At 40.1% G+C, this 20994-nt stretch overlaps 1 protein-coding gene across 3 annotated transcripts in view; it reads right to left on the bottom strand.

The window, feature by feature from the left end:
• Nucleotides 1-20994, bottom strand: part of PCDH7 (protocadherin 7) — a 684999-nt gene that overhangs the window by 651113 nt on the left and 12892 nt on the right. The window contains exon 2 of one of the 3 annotated variants that reach the window (XM_069977500.1): nucleotides 15505-15566. The exons of the other annotated variants lie outside the window; for them this stretch is intronic. Within the exon in view, the coding sequence (XP_069833601.1) occupies nucleotides 15549-15566 (18 nt within the window). The 3' untranslated portion in view covers nucleotides 15505-15548. The remainder of the gene's footprint in view (nucleotides 1-15504; nucleotides 15567-20994) is intronic. 3 annotated transcript variants of the gene reach the window in all.

Below are 20994 nucleotides of genomic sequence, written 5' to 3'. Positions count from 1 at the left end.
GAAGAGTCCAGCACTCACCAAATCATTTTCTTCATTTATTGTAGTGCAAAATGCATCAGTATTACATCAGTACACGTTTTGGCCCAGCATGGCCTTCAAGCTAAAGCTGATGAAGGCCATGCTGGGCCGAAACGTGTACTGATGTAATACTGATGCATTTTGCACTACAATAAATGAAGGAAATGATTTGGTGAGTGCTGGACTCCTCTCTACATACTACTGGTGCCACCGCCAGCTGGAGTGCCGTGCTTTCCTCTCCACCACTTCCCACTGAGAACTGGGTGGCAGCAGTGCCAGTCCTGAGGCCTACTGCATACATTGTCATCACTGCTCTGTTCTCAGTTTAGAAAACATACCAGTGGATTCCACAGTCTGGAGACATATTAGCATGTTAGATGTAAAAACTAATGGTCTATGAAAAAGATGGATTAATCAGTGCAGCTGGGTTTTTCAAAGGATTTCACAGGAATCCCCAAACATTTAAAACATTCAGACTTTTTTTTTTAATATGGAGGAATCTATGCAGGGTTATTGGGCCTCAGGAGAATTTAGAATTTGCCAATGATATATACAGTAGGTCAACTCACATGATGGTGATGTGTGCATATGAATGATATATACAATAATCCCTCAAGTTACATGGCCTCAGGTTATTTTCAGTTTTTCAGTTCTCGGTCCAGCATAAGTTTAAACTTCATTTAATTTAGAAAAACCTTGGGGAGTCTTGCTGTAGTCCTTACAACTGACTGATAGACCTAGCAATTCAACACATGCAATTTACTTGTTACATACCTGTGAATTGGCATGTTATATATATTTACTGTACTATTCCCTATCTGCACTCCATGGGGGAGATTTATCAAACATGGTGTAAAGTGAAACTGGCTCAGTTGCCCCAAGCAACCAATCAGATTCCGCCTTTCATTTTCCAAAGAGTCAGTGAGGAATAAAAAAGTGGAATCTGATTGGTTGCTAGGGGCAGCTGAGACAGTTTCACTTTACACCATGTTTGATAAATCTCCCCCCATGTACTGAACTGCTACCTGTTCTACATGACCTGTACTGCTCTCTTACTGTACTACATGGATTATGCTGCTCTTGTTACATTTACTGTTCTGCTCTCTACCTGTACTATGCATACTGTACTGTACTACTCTATACATGTGCCATATATACTATACTTCTTTCTATATATACTACCTCACTATACTACTCTCAACTTGTACTGTACGGCACTCTACTTGTGCTACATCTACTGTTCTGCTCTCTACCTTTACATTGACTATACGGCTATCTACCTGTACTATTTGCACTTTATATTCTCTACTCTACTACATGTTGCTATATACCAGCACTGCGTGTAGTGTTCAATAATACACGCACTGTGCTGCTCTCTATCTGTACTACCACATAACCGAGCTACTCTATACAAGTACTATGTGTACTGGTACTACATATACTACTTTCTTTTTATTGATCGCTTTATGTACTATATAGGGCACCATAGAAGGCTTTGCCCTTAGTATAGAAAGTGACTCCCCAAGGTTCCTGCAGCTTTTTCTGACTCGTATGATCTTGCTTTATATATATTTGACATTTAGGGGACTTAGAAACAATATTGTAACATGAAAGATGACCGTAAAGGTGTGCATGCATGTCAACATGGGGGATTAGTTCTCTTTTCTTCTGTTGTATATAAAAATTTATAAACATCTTTATGAAATATGGATATGCTAACAAATATAATATTAAAGTATAATATCAATTTGCCCTGATCAGCAGCGAACCATCTAGGCCTAAATAATGCAAGTTGATCTCTTTCATATTTATGATCACTACAAGACAAAGCACATATCATAATCCGACCACAAAAGCATATAAATAATGAACTGTCCATCTATGAAACAGTTTAACAACGACTCGTCAATAATTCATTACTCTGCAAACTTTCATCTTTTTAATGTTTTGAGTGGAGCTTTATTGTGCTTGTGTTTTTATTGATGGAGAAGTGTTTATTTTGACGCTGCGGTACGTCCATGCTGTACTTTTATGACATCTGGCTGCTGCTTTCCACACCCTAATAAATAATGTAATGTGGAGCTTAGCAGAAAGCAAACAGACTTTGCAATTTTCATATGTTAGAAGAAAATTTATCTCGGGGTGGTAAAAATATATGTGACCTTATACTCTAAGGATGGCATGTATCATCTTTACCGGTGATAAAAGTTTACACTTCCAGTGTGCAAATAAATGGATTTAAGTATTGGTTGCCATTTGAAATTCCATTTTATGTTACTCTTCTTTATCACAGGGGACATTTAAAGTCTAAATGTATAAATTTACCTCAAATACATAAGCATTAGACCTGCTATAGATTTCTAATATGCGGGGTGATACGCATATGCTCTCTGATTTAAACTCGAAAGTCTGCAGGTTAGAGGTCGATTAGGAATGTTTGTTGGCTTATTTCTCATCTTTGTGGGCGGATTTTAATACTTCTCGGTATGGATAAAATATAGGCACTTTGATCTATCTCAGATTCAGTCTGGGACAGTAAATCTTGGAATGAATAGAAAAAGAGAAAAAAATACTTTTTCTGGAGACCCACAGGCTAAAGGATAGTAAATAAGGCATGGCTGGGGTAAGCCGAGGTTTGGTCTGGCCCTGGGCCTGCAGTCTATACACTTTATAATAACGTCAGTGAATTCTGCCAGTGATTGAAGTCTCAGTTGACAATCGGTAGTTGTCAGGGGTGTCCCCAAGGTTGCATATCTGTGGAACAAGGAATGGCTATGCTACATTTCAACATGCCTAATCCTGGAGAAATAGCACAACGGCTTGTCTCCCAGTCTCTATTAAAATAAACATTAAGCCAACAGCTATAACATTATAAATTATCCTTTTTAAAGTTGGCTTAAGGCCTTAGGGGTTGTCCCAAGATAGACACTTAGCGACTATCCACAGAATAGGTGAAGAGCCTACAATGACTGACGGTTTCACCACTGCAATTCCCTCTCTTAGAGGCCAGTCCCTGTTTGTTTAGAGTGGTCATCATTAGAGATGAGAGAAATCCATCTGAACCCGATCGTTCGGCATTTGATTAGCGGTGGCTGCTGAAGTTGGATAAAGCCCTAAGGCTATGAAGAAAACATGGGTGTAGTCATTGGCTGTATCCATGTTTTCCTGACAACCTTAGAGCTTTATCCAACTTCATCAGCCACCGCTAATCAATAGCCGAATGTTCAGGTTCGGATCGACTCGAGCATGCTCGAGGTTTGCTTATCTCTAGTCATCATATATATGGGTCCACTTGATGTCTAAGGGACACTTCTTTATCTGTCAGTCCTGCAAAAATTGAATTAAGCAGCAGTGCAGATGCTTGATCACTGCTTCATTCAATAGGGCACATGAGGTCCCAGTTCTTAAGACTGGTTGGGGTTAGAGATGAGCAAACCTCGAGCACACTCTGGTTCGTCTGAACCAGAGCATGCAGCATTTGATTACCGGTGACTAAAGAAGTTGGATGCAGCCCTAAGGCTTCCTGGAAAACATGTATACAATCATAGGCCACTTCCTAGGGCTGCATCCAACTTCTGCAGCCACCACTAATGCAATGTTGCACGGTGCTTGAGGTTCGCTGATCTCTAGTTGGGGTTCCAATGTTGGGACTCCTTAGCAATTAGTTTAATTTTTACCTATCCTATGGACAAGTGATACGTATTTACTTTGGGACAACTGGCTAGTACAACATCTATAAACTGAAAAAAAAAAAAAAAACCTTCAGAAACTTTACTTATCTTATCTCAGTATTGGTAGCAGCATAGTGCACTGGTGTTGGGGAGGACACAGATGCAATTGAACACTACGATCAATGCAACCCAGGACATCAAGTAAAAGACCCAAAACATCTGTACTTGTTGCTAGCAATATTAATAAATAAAAAAGTAAATTAAAATTCCTATAAAAACTAGTTTGACTAACAAAATGTCCCCAACTTTGCATAATCTGTGTGTGTACTTTGAAGAATATTAGTAGCAGCTTGCAATTAATTATTATTCTGCCAATTTTGTAATAATGATAGTTAAACTTTTACTCCAGCTACAGAATATGTGACACCAGTTTTTTTAAAAAATTAATAAGAAGATAATAAAAAGATATTATGTAAAAAAAATAATGAGCATGGCATGTACTTTTAGCCTTTCTGTAAGAGCGGTTCATATAGGCAATTAATTTCCAGGCTTAGGAAGTATATAGTTATGTATAAAACGGATTCACTTCATTTCTATTAAAGTTCATTTTAATGAATCTACAAAGACTGGTTAATAAGTAAATTACGATGCCTGGAGGAATTAAGCACTGAGGCAATGCACTGGACGAGACTACAAGTAAGACGGCTCTATACACGGTACCAAAATAGAGCAGCTTTTGTTTAAGGTTTTGATCTTCACACTGAATTGTAAGTGATCTTATCCTCCGAGGGGGAAAAAAAAAGGAAGATAAGCAGCTATGGCTATGGTGGATCCTGAAGAGGCTAAGCTCGGAATTTTCTTTCATCAGTATGTGACTTGGTGAAATAGCAGGGGAGGTATTCAAAAAGACTTCCACCGAGAGAACATATATAATGAAAAAGAAATCATTCCTCTGAAAATTAGTGAGGCATGCATGAAAAATAGTTAATAGCTTCTCCAATCCTTTGTTGCATTTGATAACACTGCAACAAGATGGTCTAGGCATATGCTTTATAGGCACTATTATTCTATACCGTTATCCTTGTCTTCAAAAATATCTTCAATCTTGCCGGAATGGCATGTTATTAGCAAATTTGTACCGCCAAGCGAGTTGACGCACAATTACAGTACATAATTGTGAAGCTGTTTTATACACCATTTCTATTCATATGCATCTTGTATAGAAGTTAGATGATCAAGGTAACAAATCTTCCCGTAAGGTTTACATTTTGTATTTATTTATTTGTTATGAAATTTAAAAAACTTAGGAGAAGTCACACAGGTTGCTGTTGCTGATGACAGTGACTTATCACTCAGTTCTAATGATTAAAATAGGATTAAAGGAGAAGTTTGGCGGGAGGGTGAAGATTCATATTGGGCAGGGAGTGGGGAGAAAATAACAAAGAACATATAATTGCCAGACCTGTCGCATCGCCGCGCTCCTGTACCACGCTGGATTTTCTTCCAGTGTGAGGTACATCATGACCTGGCTGCCACATCACTAAAGGGTGGAATTTAGCCTGTTCAGCCAATCAGTGACTGCAGTGGTATCCCGCCTCAGTCACTGACTGGCTCAGCGGGGCATCCCTCAGCCGGGTCGTGATGTAGGAGCAGGGGGTGACGTTAAGGCTGTTGGAGGGGTCCAGGAGCGGGACCCGTTCAGCGCAGGCACCGAAACAGGTAAATATTCCTTCTTTACGGTGTTCCACCAACCCCCAGACTGAAATTACCACCACCTCCAGACTTCTACTTTAAGGGTATAAACCCACACACCGTATATGCAGCGTATTTACTGCTGCGATACGCAGCTAACTCGCAGCTAACTCGCAGCAAACTCGCAGCAAACTTGCAGCAGATTAGATCTAAATAACTGAACACAGCATCAAATCTGTACCAACAAATCTGCTGCGTATTTGTTGCATATCTGCTGCATATACGGTGTGTGGGTTTATACCCTAAAGCTTTATTATTTAATAAAGTGCAGCATTAAAGATTATAAAGAAAGATTATAGAAAAAAGTTGTAAAAAAAAACCCCAAAAAAACATTTTTTGCAATTTGTGCACGAACTACTGTTTTTCCATAAACTTTAATGTAGCACATTATTAGATATTAAAACATCTTTCTTTCCCCCAATATTTTATGGTAATATTTTGCTTTTATTTTACTGTGAAGCTTAAAACGGCACATATGCGCCAAATATCTGCAAACCCTTTTACCAGTTAAAATTTGACAGGAGCCCCAAATAGCCTCATCAAGTGGTATAAATTGCCTCTATTATCCCTACATGAGTATGGGCTGTGGGGAAATCGGAAGTCAATTGACTTTGCTAAATGTAATAAATAGACACTTTTAAAAATCAACAGTTTTGGATGTACAAAGAAGGTGTAAGAAGGACTTCTAAATTGTCTATAAGTATATTTACTATATTTAATTTATTTTATGAGCACAGTCATTAAAAAATAACATGTCAAAAGTTTTGACTGGTCGGGTCTGAATGTTCAGACTGCGAGCGATCAGGAGAATGAGCCGAAGGAAATACGCATACAGCGCGTTCACTCCTGTCTCCATGTTACCATGCAAGTCTATGGAGTCTGTCTAGGTCTCAGATACAAAGCAAGGAGAAGAGCGCCCAGCAGCATGGTCACTTTTTGGATTGTTCTACTGATCATTTGCAGTCAGAACACTCAGACTGTTCAAACTGCAAGCAATCAGGAGAATGAGCCAAAGGGAGTCCACATACAGCCCGTTTAGTCTTGTCTCCATGTTACAATGCAAGTCTATGTGGTCTGTCTAGGTCTCAGATACAAAGCAAGGAGAGTAGCACGCCGCAGCGTGGTCGCCTCCTGGATTGTTCTACTGATCACTCGCAGTACTCTTTAATTATGGATAAAAATATACAAATATACAAATGTATCCTCTGCTGTTTCACAATCATTCCCTCTGTAGTTGTGGCGCGACCTTTCATCCTGCACCTTTTAAGTTTACATAAATTGGTTTGAAGTTTCAATTTTTTTCTGTTTCCTTTGCCAGTTTCTAAGAAAAAGGCGTCTGTGATCTTTTCAAGAGCGTGTCAGCTATAAAGAAGTTCATTTATTCTTCTCTACATTCTTTTTTTAGCATCTTATTGTTAAAAATGTAAGAGGCAAGGGTTAACAGTTTTGCATAGTGAGATTCTTCTTTCTTACATGTGGAATGTCAAAGAAAGTGAGAACTGAGAGTACTAAGTTATGCCATCTCCTACAGGCACGCACATTACAGATAGGTCATGACATGACTTAAAAGTGAAAACTTAAAAAAAAAAAGAAAGGCAAAAAGTCTATTGGTAACTATTCACACCTTCTGGAGAATACAAATGTAAACTTCAGGCAGTTCCTTAAAGTAGAACTATCAGCAGTTTAGAAGAATCTAATTTGATGATTATCAGTGGAGTGGGACGGCCAGGGGCTGGCCGGATCGGCACTCTGGGGGCAGGGCATGCTCCAAATGGCCTTACCAAACAAAGGACTACATTAAAACTGCACTGGAACAGCACAGAGGATGAAGGTAAAAGATTTGGTTTGCACCTCTGTACCCAAAATCTGCCCCCCAAACCGCTTGTAACGACGGATAGCTGCTTTTAATCCAAGATCTGTCCTGGGGTCTGTTCGGCAGGTGATACAGTTATTGACCTAAAAAACAACTTTTAAACTTGCAGCCCCGTGTTTAATTGGCCTGGCTTAGAGTATCTGTGCCTCAGGCCTGCGAATCCTCTACGTCTCACCTCCCCACCCTCTTCACCATTAGGAATGCCCCAGGCAGGATTTCTTCTAATCATCACTTCTCTGAACACTGCACAGGTGCCTTAACAATCCAGCATATGTGCAGTGTTCAGACAAGTGATAAATAGGAGAAAACCTGCCTGGGGCATTCCTAATGATGAAGAGGGCAGGGAGGAAGAAATGAGAGGTGTTGCAGGTCTAGGGCACAGACACTCTAGGCCACGCCAGTTTCATACAAGTTAAAAACTGCATCACCTGCCGAACAGACCCCAGGACAGATCTTGGATTAAAAGAAGCTATCCAAAGGTACAAGCGGTTTGGAGGGTGCAGATTGTGGGTACAGAGTCGCTTGAAATAAAATAATGCAGTTGAAGTCAATAAAATCTGAATGATGCCATCAATGATAACTTAATAGAGAATAAAGCAGTCTAAAAGTTTAAATTTTGTTAAGACAAATACTGACCATAACTCCATTAGCATGCTCATTCAGCTCAGCCACAGGGTGGGTTCACACTACGGAATACGCGCTGAGAAGTTGCGGCGAATTTCGTCACTTATACCCACTCATGGCGGTGTACATTTCCGCCCATGCCATAGATACCATTCTATGGCCGGGCAGATTACGCCGTCCACCGAAATGTCAATTATTTTGGCGGACGGCGAAAGTAACCCACCCATAGGATTGAGTCTATGGGACGGGTGGAGACTTTAAAGGAGAAGTCCGGCCAAAATTAATTTTTGATATGTTGTTACTTATGAAAAGTTATACAAATTTCTAATGTACATTAATTATGGGAAATGCACATATACTGCTATTTCCCTTAATTTAGTAGATCAGGAAGTGTTAGAAATATCTCTGAAGAAGTGACGTCACGACCCGGGGTGTAATTCCTATGGAGTGTCCAGCAGGGGGCGCTCTCTATATAGAAGTCTATGGGACTTTATTGTTTCTATGGGTTTCTATGTAATGTAATGTAGTGTACAGTGCTTTATTGAATGGATACATCTATGGAATACTTTGGGGAGCAAGTGTCCTTGCTCCCCAAAGTATTGCATAAATGTATTCATTCAATACATTAGGATATCACAGTAAGCCCGCCGATCCGCCACATTTCCGCCGCATTCCCGCCGATCCGCCACACGCTGATCCGCCGCATTCCATATACATATACATTGAACTACAGCTCCCATCATCTGCTTCTAGTATGAACAGGTGATGGGAGCTGTAGTTGGGTAATGGACATGACATGCCGCCGGGCGCAGGGGGGAGCCGCTCAGTACACAGGAGCGCTCCCCCCTCCTCCTCCTCCTTCCGTGATAACTTCCGCCTATAGCACTGCTGAGTCCCTGCCTGGCCGCCGCTCTCCGCTCACATATACCGGCTCCCGGCATCAGCGCGGACACCAGGATGCATCGGGAGCCGGTATGTATGGGGGGAGAGCGGAGAGCGGCGGCCAGGCAGGGACTCAGCATTGGTATAGGCGGAAGTTATCCCGGAAGGAGGAGGAGGAGGGGGGAGCGCTCCTGTGTACTGAGCGGCTCCCCCCTGCGCCCGGCGGCATGTCATATCCATTACCCAGCTACAGCTCCCATCACCTGTTCATACTAGAAGCAGATGATGGGAGCTGTAGTTCAATGTATATGGTCCGGATCGGCGGGAATGCGGCGGAAATCAGGCGGATCGGCGGGCTTACTGTGTATTGAATGTATTGAATGAATACATTTATGCAATACTTTGGGGAGCAAGGACACTTGCTCCCCAAAGTATTCCATAGATGTATTCATTCAATAAAGCACTGTACACTACATTACATAGAATCCCATAGAAACAATAAAGTCCCATAGACTTCTATATAGAGAGCGCCCCCTGCTGGACACTCCATAGGAATTACACCCTGGGTCGTGACGTCACTTCAGAGATATTTCTAACACTTCCTGATCTACTAAATTAAGGGAAATAGCAGTATATGTGCATTTCCCATAATTAATGTACATTAGAAATTTGTATAACTTTTCATAAGTAACAACATATCAAAAATTAATTTTGGCCGGACTTCTCCTTTAACTTATGAAAGAGCTATTTTGCATGTACTTTCTTTCCAGAATTCCCCGCTTCACAGTCCGCTCATCCCATAGACTCCATTCTATAGTTAGGCAGATTACGCCGTCCGTCCAAAGAATGAACAGGTTCCACCTGTGCATAGAATGGAGTCTATGACACAGGCTGAGAGCGTACGGGGACAAGCCGCGGAATCTGCAGAGAGTTCTCTGCATGGATTCCACAATGTAAACGCACCCTTACTGAGCTTAGTAACTCCGTCATGCGCATTTGGCTGGGCCAGAACCAATATCATCAGCCGTCATACAGGCTGGCATAGCGGACAGGATTGACGGTGCACTGGGAACCAGGGACTGCCCTTGGTGCATCATATAAATTTGCATATAGGATTTTTGCAGCAATAACCCAGAAATTAAGTACCAGATTTAAATACCAGAAGCCCCAATGTATTCAGAATCCCAGGATACCATAAGGTATGTATTATGGTGGCTATAGATTCCCTTTAAAAAAAAAAAAAAAAACTTTCACTTTAATGAAGCTGAACAATATCAACAGGTATGACTCTGCTTTATAAGGAAAGTATGTATTTCTAATTCTGAAGGCATCCTATTATAGAAAAATAAGGATTCCATGTGCCTCCGTAGTTTGCAGAAGGCCTTATTCAGCTGTTCTCCCTCAATGGATCCTCCAACCTGTTTGCAAAAGGTATTCTAAAATTCTATGCATGTGTACAAGTAAGCTACAGAATGTCTAGAATGACGTCTAAAGCAAGACCATACCTGCTGCTGTCATTCCTACTCTGCGAAGTACAGTATGTATGACTATGTACTATATATGTATTGAGTCATGCAAATTAATTTAAGGTAAAGATATAGAAAAAAAAATCACCTAGCATTCTTCTCTACAGGGATCTAGAGGAAATGTTACATAATATTCTACAATGATGCAACATATCCTGGGATGAGAATAATGTAGGAAGCAATCCTCTGCTGTAATTGTAATGGGAAGGCCTTGGCTGCTTTGAGACCAGATGGTAACAAGTAATATGGCCCCTACATGGGTTTGGTCATATATCACTTGGGTATACCAGGGGTGTATACAAATAGCCATTTCGTAATGAGATACAGTTCTAAGGTGATGTTTTACTTGATGTTCTCAGTCTTCATGCATGTGCACTAATGATAGCATCAGGGACAATGTAGAGGAAAACTCTAGGGCACATATAGCTTTTTTCCTCAATAAAGTTGTCAAAAGAGAAACAAATGGCCTATGCTTCAAATATATGACTATAATAAAATACTCACTTATTACATTCTCTGCTTCCTCTATTTATTATAGCTTTCAATGGACCGAACAAAAAGAAAATATACTGATGTCTAATTATAATTCTATTTCCATAGATATATTTCTGTATTTCCAAATATAGATCTAATTAAATCTGCTATTGATTTATATTAATAATAAGAAATTAGCATCTCCTTATTAAAATAGGTTTCCTTACTTATTTTTTTTATGTTTGTTTAAAGCAAATGTACCATCAGATACATCGCTTTAAGTTTTTTACAAGAGTGGATCGGCTCCAACGCGGGGATGCCAGTGCCGCAGTCCCTTTTTGTGAACAGGCCCCTGATTCCTGCGCACAGTGTGGTCTATTCACAGGCACCAGCCCAGCATGTGTGACGAAACCCCCTCTCCTCTGTGACGCGGCTCTATTGATTCTAATGAAGCCGTGTCACAGAGGGGAGATGGTGGGTCAGCCCCCTAGTGCTTTATGGCGGGCCAGTGCCTGGGAATAGAACAGTACCGTGCTTGGAAAGCGGGAGCCTGTTTAAAAAAAGGAGCATGGCACTGGCATCCCTGCATTGGCACCAATCCATTCATGTAAAAAATTGATGTACCTAATGGTACATTCACTTTAAAATCTCTTTTTACTTTTTTATATTTTTCTTGTAAATTATTATAAGGGCAGGCAAACTTCTTGAGATAGCTTCTTGACAGCATATAGAGATATAGAGCCCCAATGACATAGGAAATAAAAGATGGAGCTGTCCATATTGACGTCTAGGAGGGAATTTTCTAGGCATGCTCTGTGACCTATGCAGAAATCATTGTGCAGAAAGGGGAGCAGTGATATCACTTAAGGTCAATGGCTCATTTGGGTCTATTTACTGGTCTCTCCTTTCATTACTATCCTGTCTGCGATAATAAGGAGGAGACTGCTGAACAGTTTTCTCCCTAGCTTATTATTATCCATATTAGCCAAACTGAAAACTGCAAGACTTCAAGATTATTTTAAAGTACAGATAATAATATCTAAATAATGTTTTGACACAAAAACTTGATTTAGGGTTAATTGACACGTAAAGAATCTGCAGCAGATCTGATGCTGTGTTCAATCACTTATACTGATATGTTCAAATCTGCAGCAGAACCTATCCATGTGAATGCACCCTTAAGCAACAGGTCATTTCTTGATGGTACATTCCCTTTAAACTGAACTTGAACAAAAAAAAAAAAAAAGGCATATCCACAAACACTAGAAGAAATATTTTTGACATGCAGGTCAGATAGGAAACACTGGGCAGAATTTACAATCCCAGTGCATCTCTTTATTGTGACAGTAATTCTATAACTGTATTTTTCGCTTCTACTTTACAAACAGGACAATTATTTTCCCTAGTATCCATGCATTGGATTTCTAGAAATCTATAATGCGCACCAGTTTCTCAGCTATGATACAGTAACAATGCCAGGCAGAGTAGTGTTGCCGGAGCTCTCGTAGGGCATGTCTCAAAAGCCTAATTAAAAAGTGGTTCTCATAGTGCATGTGCGATTTATCATCCCACAGCTATTGCTGTAACACTGCTTACTACATGTTAAAATAATTCTGTCCGCCAATAAATATGTATGCTGTGTATATTCCTTGCAAAATTAATTATGTGTATAATGTATTTTTATCAGACTCTGTTCACACTCTGTTCACCATTTACATACAGCATATACATTGAGGGGGGGGGGGGAAGGGGGGGGATATAATACAGGAATATGCAGTTGCATAGGCATACAGTCTGTCTGTGACTTCCATTATTTATTTATTTATTTATTAAGTTTTATATATATATATATATATATATATATATATATACACAGAGAGAGAGAGAGAGAGTTTATTTTATTTATGAATTATATATATATATATATTATATATTAATACATTTTATATATATATATATATATATATATATATATATTAATATTCATATTTTTTATTTTATATTATTATTAATTTATTTTTTATTATTATTTTTTTTATTGCAGCGTATTCTCTCCACGGCCCCAGGTCTCTTGATGCCAATGATCATCACATTCAATCTGCAACCTCCTCCAGCACGATGCCCCATGTTGCCCTTGGCAATAGTTAAAAAAAGGCATCCAGATGTAAACCAGCCAAGTTATGCCATAAGCACACATATGCCATATCCATAGAACAGTATACATCTGGATAATTTCCAGACGTATATGTCGAACATAATCAGCAAAATCAGTGAAAACACCTCACACTCGTCCTACCAACTAAAGAGAGGCGAAGCAATGATACTGAGTATTCTCAACGTGGTATTCGATTACTAATACTGCTGAAGTTTCTCCGGCTTTGGTTGCCCCATATCAGTTTTCTCCATAACATCAGCTGAGTGTGGGGTTTCCTTGCTGGGTGTATTGTATTGCAGGGTGTAGATTGTTCTTAATGGACACCTCCAGAGTTAAAAGCTGCTATGAATGTAGCTCTTAGCTTTAGCTTATAGACAGAGATCCTTATCGAGGGAACCCCCTGGTACAACCTCAAGAGGTCACACTAAGTCAAACAATACCAGATTGTCTAAAGTAGACAAGTCTGACAAAAAGGGATTTTCTTGGAAATAGCATAATTGTATTTCTGTCCCCAGCTTCAGTGTTACAAGAGAAGTGATATTATCTATGGGCAGCAATAGACTGCTTGGTGTCTCACCAACCACATGATTGATGAAGTTAAGGCCTATTCTTGGACTCACTATGTCAGCTAAGTTCATGATATGTCTCACAAGGGGTTGTTCAGGCTTAGAAAAACATGACTTTTTTCTGGAAACGGCGCCTCCCTTGTCCTCAGATTGGGTGTGGTTTTGTATCTCAGTTCCATTAAAGTTAATGAGGTTGAACTGTAATACCATACATAACATGAGGACAGGGGTGAAGCTGTTTTGCTGTTTTTGCGAGAAAGTAGCTGTGATTTTTCTAATCATGGACAACTCCTTTAATTAATCCTCTACATTAGGGATGGTCCGAACCGAGTTCGGTTCGGGTTCGTACGAAACCGAACTGTCGGCAATGATTCCCACTGTCTGCCCTCTCCGTGGAGAGGGTGGATACAGCGGGAGGAACACCTGGAAAACTGGGATACAGCCATAGCCCACGGAGCGGGCAGACAGCGGGAATCTGATGCCGAGCGTTCGGGTTCATACGAACCCGAACCTCGGCAGTTTCGGACCATCCCTACTCCACATGCGTTCAAGCATGTTGGATGTTTGTAGAAGCACATGCCTCTTCATAAGATCGGGCACATCCGTGGGCCCTCACTAAAATCCATGCCAACTCTAGCATAGATTTCAACTATAATTAATACCTGTATCCCCTACAAGTACAGTCACAAAGACCCCTACCTCCCCTCTTGGTTTGAGCGGCATGGACTATGAAAACTTGTAAATCTTCTGTGCAAACCCCTATTTTGCCTAGTCTAACTCCCTGGTGCTACTCTCAATCCCCCCTCCCTGCCCACCATTGTTTGGTATAATGAAAAATTGTGCATAGAGCAAAAGTTATACATTTTACTTAGTTATAAATAAACATAATACACAAAATACTAATCATTCATAACATAAATTGTATACATAGTATTTACACTGATCAGCCATAATATTAAAACCAGCTGCCTAATACTGTGTAGGCCCCCTTGTGCAAAATATCTCTGCCCTCTGGAGGCATGGACCCCTAGATGTATCCTGTGATTTCTGCAGCAACATTAGCAGGAGATCCAGTAGGTTGCGTGGTGGGGTCTCCATGGCAGTAGGTTGCGAGGTTGGGTCTCCATAGATGAGACTTCTCAGCACATCCTACAGATGCTTGACCAGACTGAGACCTAGAGAGACCATGTGAGCACTTGAACTCTGGGTCGGGTTTCTCAGATGGGATCCCAGAGAAGGTTGGTGACAGACTGGCATATGGGGCTGTGTAATCAGAGACCAGAGTTCCTATGCTGACCTTTGTGCACTGCTCATAGGCACTACAATAGGCTAAAAAGCATCAGAACTGGATCATGAAGCAATGAAAGAAGGTGGCTTGGGAAATTATATTTTCTATTATATCAAGTGGTTGGCATGGGGCATCACTCACCTGGGCAAGACATGGCAGCAAGATGTGCTATGGGAGTAATAAAAGCCAGTGGAGGAAAGACAGTAATGAGTGCATGCTCTGCTGGTAAACATTGGGCCCTGGCATTCCTGTGGATGTTACTTTCATATGTATCCCCTTCTTAATAGCAATGGTGTTCGGTTTTAATGTTATGGCTGATTAGTGGGTATACATAAAGTATAAAAGGGAGATATAGCAGACATTGCGTAGTTATAATAATTGAAATGAAACACATTTAATTGCAGTTGTGGTTACATTTGCAAGCCTAACATTAAAAGAGATGTTTACACATGAGCTTACAGTAAGCCACAGGAGACCTGAGGTGCACAGCTCAAACAAAGGAGTATTTTCATTATGTAGCGGAAAATGCTAATAATGTACAGTATATTGGTGCCCAAGCCTGGTTAATAGCATGCAGGGGAGGAAAGTGCAATAGAGAGGTGAGATAGAGAGACGGATTTACACCATAAAGCTTAGCCCTTAAACACCATCTTCTAAGGGACTTCTGCTACATACCAATTTATGCACTTGATCCAGGTGGGAAGGCCCAAATGATGAAATCAAAACAAAAAAGATGACTGGAAAAAGAAAATGTGAAGAATAAAAATATGTACATATAGGTAAAAAAAAAGAAATGTTAGAAAAAAAATATAATAAAATGAAATAATAAAATAAGATAATAAAATGGTAAACAAATAATTAGATAACAAACTTATAATAAATATATAAATAAAATGGTAACTATTAAGTCAGGACTGGACATATCGAAAGAGATTATCCTTAGGATAAATGGTATCCCCTATCCACAGGATAAGTAATAACTCACTGATCGGTGGTGGTCCAACCACTGAGACCTCCGCCATTCACAAGAGCAAAGTCAATTGCCAATGGAGCAGGAGTGCTCAGCTCCTTTTACTGTCTATAGGACTTCTGAACATAACCAAGTTCAGCGCTTAGCAAAATATGGAAGTCCAATACATAATAAATGGAGCAATGGTCAGGCGTGCCTGCTTGGGGGACAAATTATTTCCATTCTTATGAACACTGGGGGTCCTAGCGGACCAGCCCCTATTGATCCTGTGGATAGGGAAGGACACTTAACATTAATGATATAAGACTTCACGAGAGTAACAGGTCATGCGTATATTAAAAATTTGATGTAATATAACATAGTATACAACTAATATGGGAACCTTCATATGCATTCAATGACGAACAGACGCATGGAAAGGTGTAAATATGTCTATAATCGGCGCCATACCGACAATCCTATGGTAAAGCAGGAGGCCTTACGTCCGCTGAACAATGTACAATATACTGCTGCTTACAAAGTTTAACTAACAGTCTCCTTACATTCTGAAGGACCTCCCTGATGTAAACTGTGTGTGAGGTTTGACATTAGGATAGTAAAACACGAACAATGTGCAGGCTGTGTAGGAATTTCACAAATGTTAACTCCATGATAACTATTTTATCACCATCCCACCAATCCATATACTGTATAGGATTACATAGTATCTACACATCTTGTTTTGACTTCAGTACAAGCCTACAGCTGTTCATGCATATATGTGTATATATATATATATATATATATATATATATATATCTATATATATAAAAAATTTTACCAACTAGTGTATCATATCGCATTTTTCTCTTCAGCATGACTGAAGTGTCTGTGATTCTTCCCAGATGGCTGGTGAATACATCTCGCAGCACACATATGTGCCCTGAACGGGAAAGCACGCTATGACACCATGAGCCTCCTGACTATGGAAGATGTCCAGAAAAAGTCTGACACAAACATTATGTTTACTTCCCAAAGTGAACATTTTATCATTGACTAGAGATACTTCAAAATTTCATTCTGTTCTATCAATGACAATAAGGAGCCAAATGCATTATACATATTGTGCTCTACAGAACGGAAAGACTGCATTCCCAGTCCTGAAAAATTGAACAAATGATCCAATTAAATGTGGATCCTATGACACTACTGGGATGAAACAAGGGCATGTCAACATTCTGTAGTACAATGGTGGCAATGGCTTGTTGCTAGATCATTGTGTACTTTGGAATAGTGATGTATGCACAGCATGATCATTGCACTTGGATGGACAGTCATTCAGCTGACAGCTATAAGCCCCCATTCACTGAGTGGAATATAGGTTTAGTTATACTAAGCATGCATGTTATGTCTGCCCATATATTATTGTAAAGTTGTGTCATTATTACTCATGCACAGCATTGTTGACACCCTAGACCAGGGATGGGGAACCTTCGGCCCTCCAGGTGTTGCAAAACTATAATTCCCACCATGCCTGGACAGCCAAAGCTTCGCTTTGGCTGCCCAGGCATGATGGGATTTGTAGTTTTGCAGCAGCTGGAGGGCCGAAGGTTCCCCATCCCTGCCCTAGACCATGGGTCTCCAAATTGTGGCCCTCCAACTATTGCAATACTACATTTCCCATCATGCCTGGAAAGCCAAAAACAGAGCTTTAGCTGTCTGGGCATGATGTGAATTGTGGTTTGCAACAGCTGGAGGGCCGCAGTTTGGAGACCCATGCCCTAGACAGTTGCCCCCTCTGCCTTTACCTCTTTCCGACCTTGCTTAAAATATTCCACATCTCTAAGAGGGGCCATCCATGTAACACTCTTGATTGTTGATCTGATCCAATATTATTCCATTGGAAAATATAAGCACTCAGATATCATACAGGGAATTCTATATAGACTGCATTAGGTATAGAGAGTAGACAAACCATGGATCAACTTTTTTTAATTGCATTGATCTAAATAGTAGAAAACACTAGGTTGGTAAAACAGTGTAAAGAAAAAGTCTAGGATTGGATGAAGCATAGCTAGGCTTTCCTGTACTTTGCTTCCTTAGCCTTGTAGATAATTACTGTGACCAAGGCAAAGAGGTCTGTACCCCTTCAAGCCTGTATCTGCCAACATTCCTTTAAGCACCTTTTTTTTTTTCCATTTTATCATTTCTTTTGCAAAAAAAGGTTAATATTTGTAGACAATGGCAAAGTAAAAAGTATCCATGACCCAGGCTATTTGTTGCTATGGCAGACAATATTACATAGAATTCATACCAAAGATAAAAAATTGGCTCCACTTGAACAAATCACTGACATTTGCTATTGCAATTTGTCAGCAATGTGATTTTGTCCATTCAGACAGGTAAAGTACAACACGCAAACAAAAATAGACTAACAAAAAAAAAAAACGTTAAAAATGTATTCAATGAAACGGCTGAGTCGTAATCTTGACCACAAAGGCAATTAGTTAATGCAGGTAGACGATAACCTCACAGGATATGAAAACCTTATCAATACGAGACAATATTTTATCTCTGTACAACATGTCCTTGATTAGATATTGTACAGAGAGAACAAGACGAACAAGAGCCAATATTAAGGAAAAGGCAACAAGGAAGGTGCTGCAAACAGGGACAGGGAGGTGGCCCTTGCTGATGCCATAGGATTCTAAGGATGATGGCCCAGGTCGGCCACATTGCTTGTTCATGGGAGATGCATGAATCTGTACTGGGCTATTTCTCTCCACAGCCCATGCAATTTTAACTTTAACCAAAGGGCATTATACTGTCAGTACATCAGGTATGGAAAGAAGAGGCCCCAGGTCCCCCCAGTCCAGGAAAGAAGATGTGAGCCAGAGGACTCAACCCTTACTTTTGCTTTAAGATAAGAAGGCTGGGAAATGAGCTTGGCAATTCTTCTATTATATGCTCCCCACATACAGACATGCACATTTCTATGTCCCCATGAGGCAATCTGAAATCAACCCTGTCGGAGTACATGTTTCATGATGAGATGTTAAAGAACAGCGGAAAGGAATGGCTAGAAAATCCGGCCAAAATTATTTGAATTTTCCAGGAGAAATTATCCTTCCTTTTGTCTTTCTTTTCTATCTCTCTCCCTTCCTCTCTCTCTCTCTCTCTCTCTCTATCTCTCTTTATCCTCTATCTATCTATCCATCTATCTATCTATCTTCAGGTTACGTTCACACAACGTATATTTTTGTAAAATCACGGCCGCTGTACAACGGCCGTAATTATTATGAAAATGTACGTTACCATCTCCATCTATGGGATCCCGACCGGGGCGTATACACATAGTATACGCTCCGGCCGGGATCCCTAGCGGGGCTGCAAACAACTGATATGTCAGTTTTCGGCGGCCGCTATTCAGTGAAAAGCGGCCATAAAAAACCATGTCAGTGCACACCATGGAGCGAGCGGCTCCGGACGCTCGCTCAATAATGTGCAGTGGAGAGATCTGATGCGGGCGCGCATGGATGTGCATGCATCAGAACTGAGCGGCGCTAAATATCAAATGATTTTTTTCAGAGACCGGCCGTTCTGTGACTGGGTCACGGAACGGCCGGTCTCTTACATAGTGTGCACATAGCCTCAAATAGTAAATGCAGCACTCAGAATAAAGATGGAGAGGTGCAAAGCGGTAAACACCAGTGACCAATGAGAGCGTGAAACGTTGCGGTTTTGGGTGAAATAAACATGTTATCCTTTGGAGGGCTGTGGTAATTCTTCATGGTATCTATCTAGCTATCTATCTATTTTTCTATCATCTATCAATCACATTTTAGCTATCATATATTAAATATCTGTCTATTCATCTGTCTATCTATCTATGTATCTCAAGCTGCAACAAAGCCATACAAAATAACTTACTTCACAAAAAACAGGGTTGATACAAAGATACATTTACTTTCAATAAAGCAAAATATGTTCTTTGTGCAGACACTTATGCGAATGTTATTAAAGTGATTCATTCTGGTTCCACTAACCAATACCCTTCCAGGCACGATATCAAGCATATTATTAAAAAAAGGCTGACACTACCTGTCATGCAGAAGATGTCACAGAAGCTTCCAAACAGAAACCACAATTACAAGCTGTAACTTTCCTTGTGCCTCCAGCACATAGGAAATCCTCTTTTATGGTTATGATATATAATACAATAACATTTAAACCAAAACAAAGAACCAGATACAGAAGCAGTGTACAGTGTGAGGTATTGAACAAGCAGTAAACGGCACACACCTTCCAGCATTTACCGACACAACATTTACTGGGAAGAGAATTGTTGTGGAAAATCCTCCAGGTGATGATAGCTGTAAAGTGTGCGTGTTGGGTTTTATCTGTTCTCTGATGCCTGCATAGAAATCTTGTGAACTATAGAGCTTAGAGCTGGCCTAGCTGCACTAAGCTCTTATCTCAACACATCTTTCTCACAATGACACCATATTAACCCATTTGCTTTCTAAAGTCCCATACCAGGAGTTTTCTGTTTTCTAGGTTTATATATTCAATATCTATCTTTCTTTCTATCTATCTATCTCCTTTCTACCTATCTATCTATCTATCTATCTATCTACAGTATCTATCTCCTATCTATCTCCTATCTATCTATTATCTATCTATCTATCTATCTATCTATCTAATTATCTATCTACACTTGACAAAGTAACGCAGCACTCAAGATACAAGTGGCGGGTGCCAGCCGTACACCGTAGATCAGTCGGCGTTCGAGTAGATATCCAAAGCAAAATACTGCGGCACTCCAATGATAGTGAAAAATATTCCAAGTGGTTTATTCAATCCATATAACAGGTAATGCAACGTTTCAGCTCTGACAATGAGAGCTTGAGAATGCTTGAGAAAAGCTCTCATTGTCAGAGTGAAACGTCGCATTACCTGTTATATGGATTGAATAAACCACTTGGAATATTTTTCACTATCATTGGAGTGCCGCAGTATTTTGCTTTGGATAATTATCTATCTATCTATCTACTATCTATCTATCTATCTTTCATTTATTTCCGAAAAAAGACCACAGTTGTGGTCAGAAACGTCGCTGCTGTATTTTTGCATGGTTTGTGAATAAATTTCCACGTTATTTTTCACGACTACGGAGTGCTGCTGCTTTTTCTGAATTATATATTACTAAGCCTGGT

The sequence above is a fragment of the Dendropsophus ebraccatus genome, chromosome 7 (assembly GCF_027789765.1).
Source record: "Dendropsophus ebraccatus isolate aDenEbr1 chromosome 7, aDenEbr1.pat, whole genome shotgun sequence".
NCBI lineage: Eukaryota > Metazoa > Chordata > Amphibia > Anura > Hylidae > Dendropsophus > Dendropsophus ebraccatus.
Note: the sequence above shows the minus strand (reverse complement) of the source record. Positions and strands in the feature narration are given on the sequence as shown.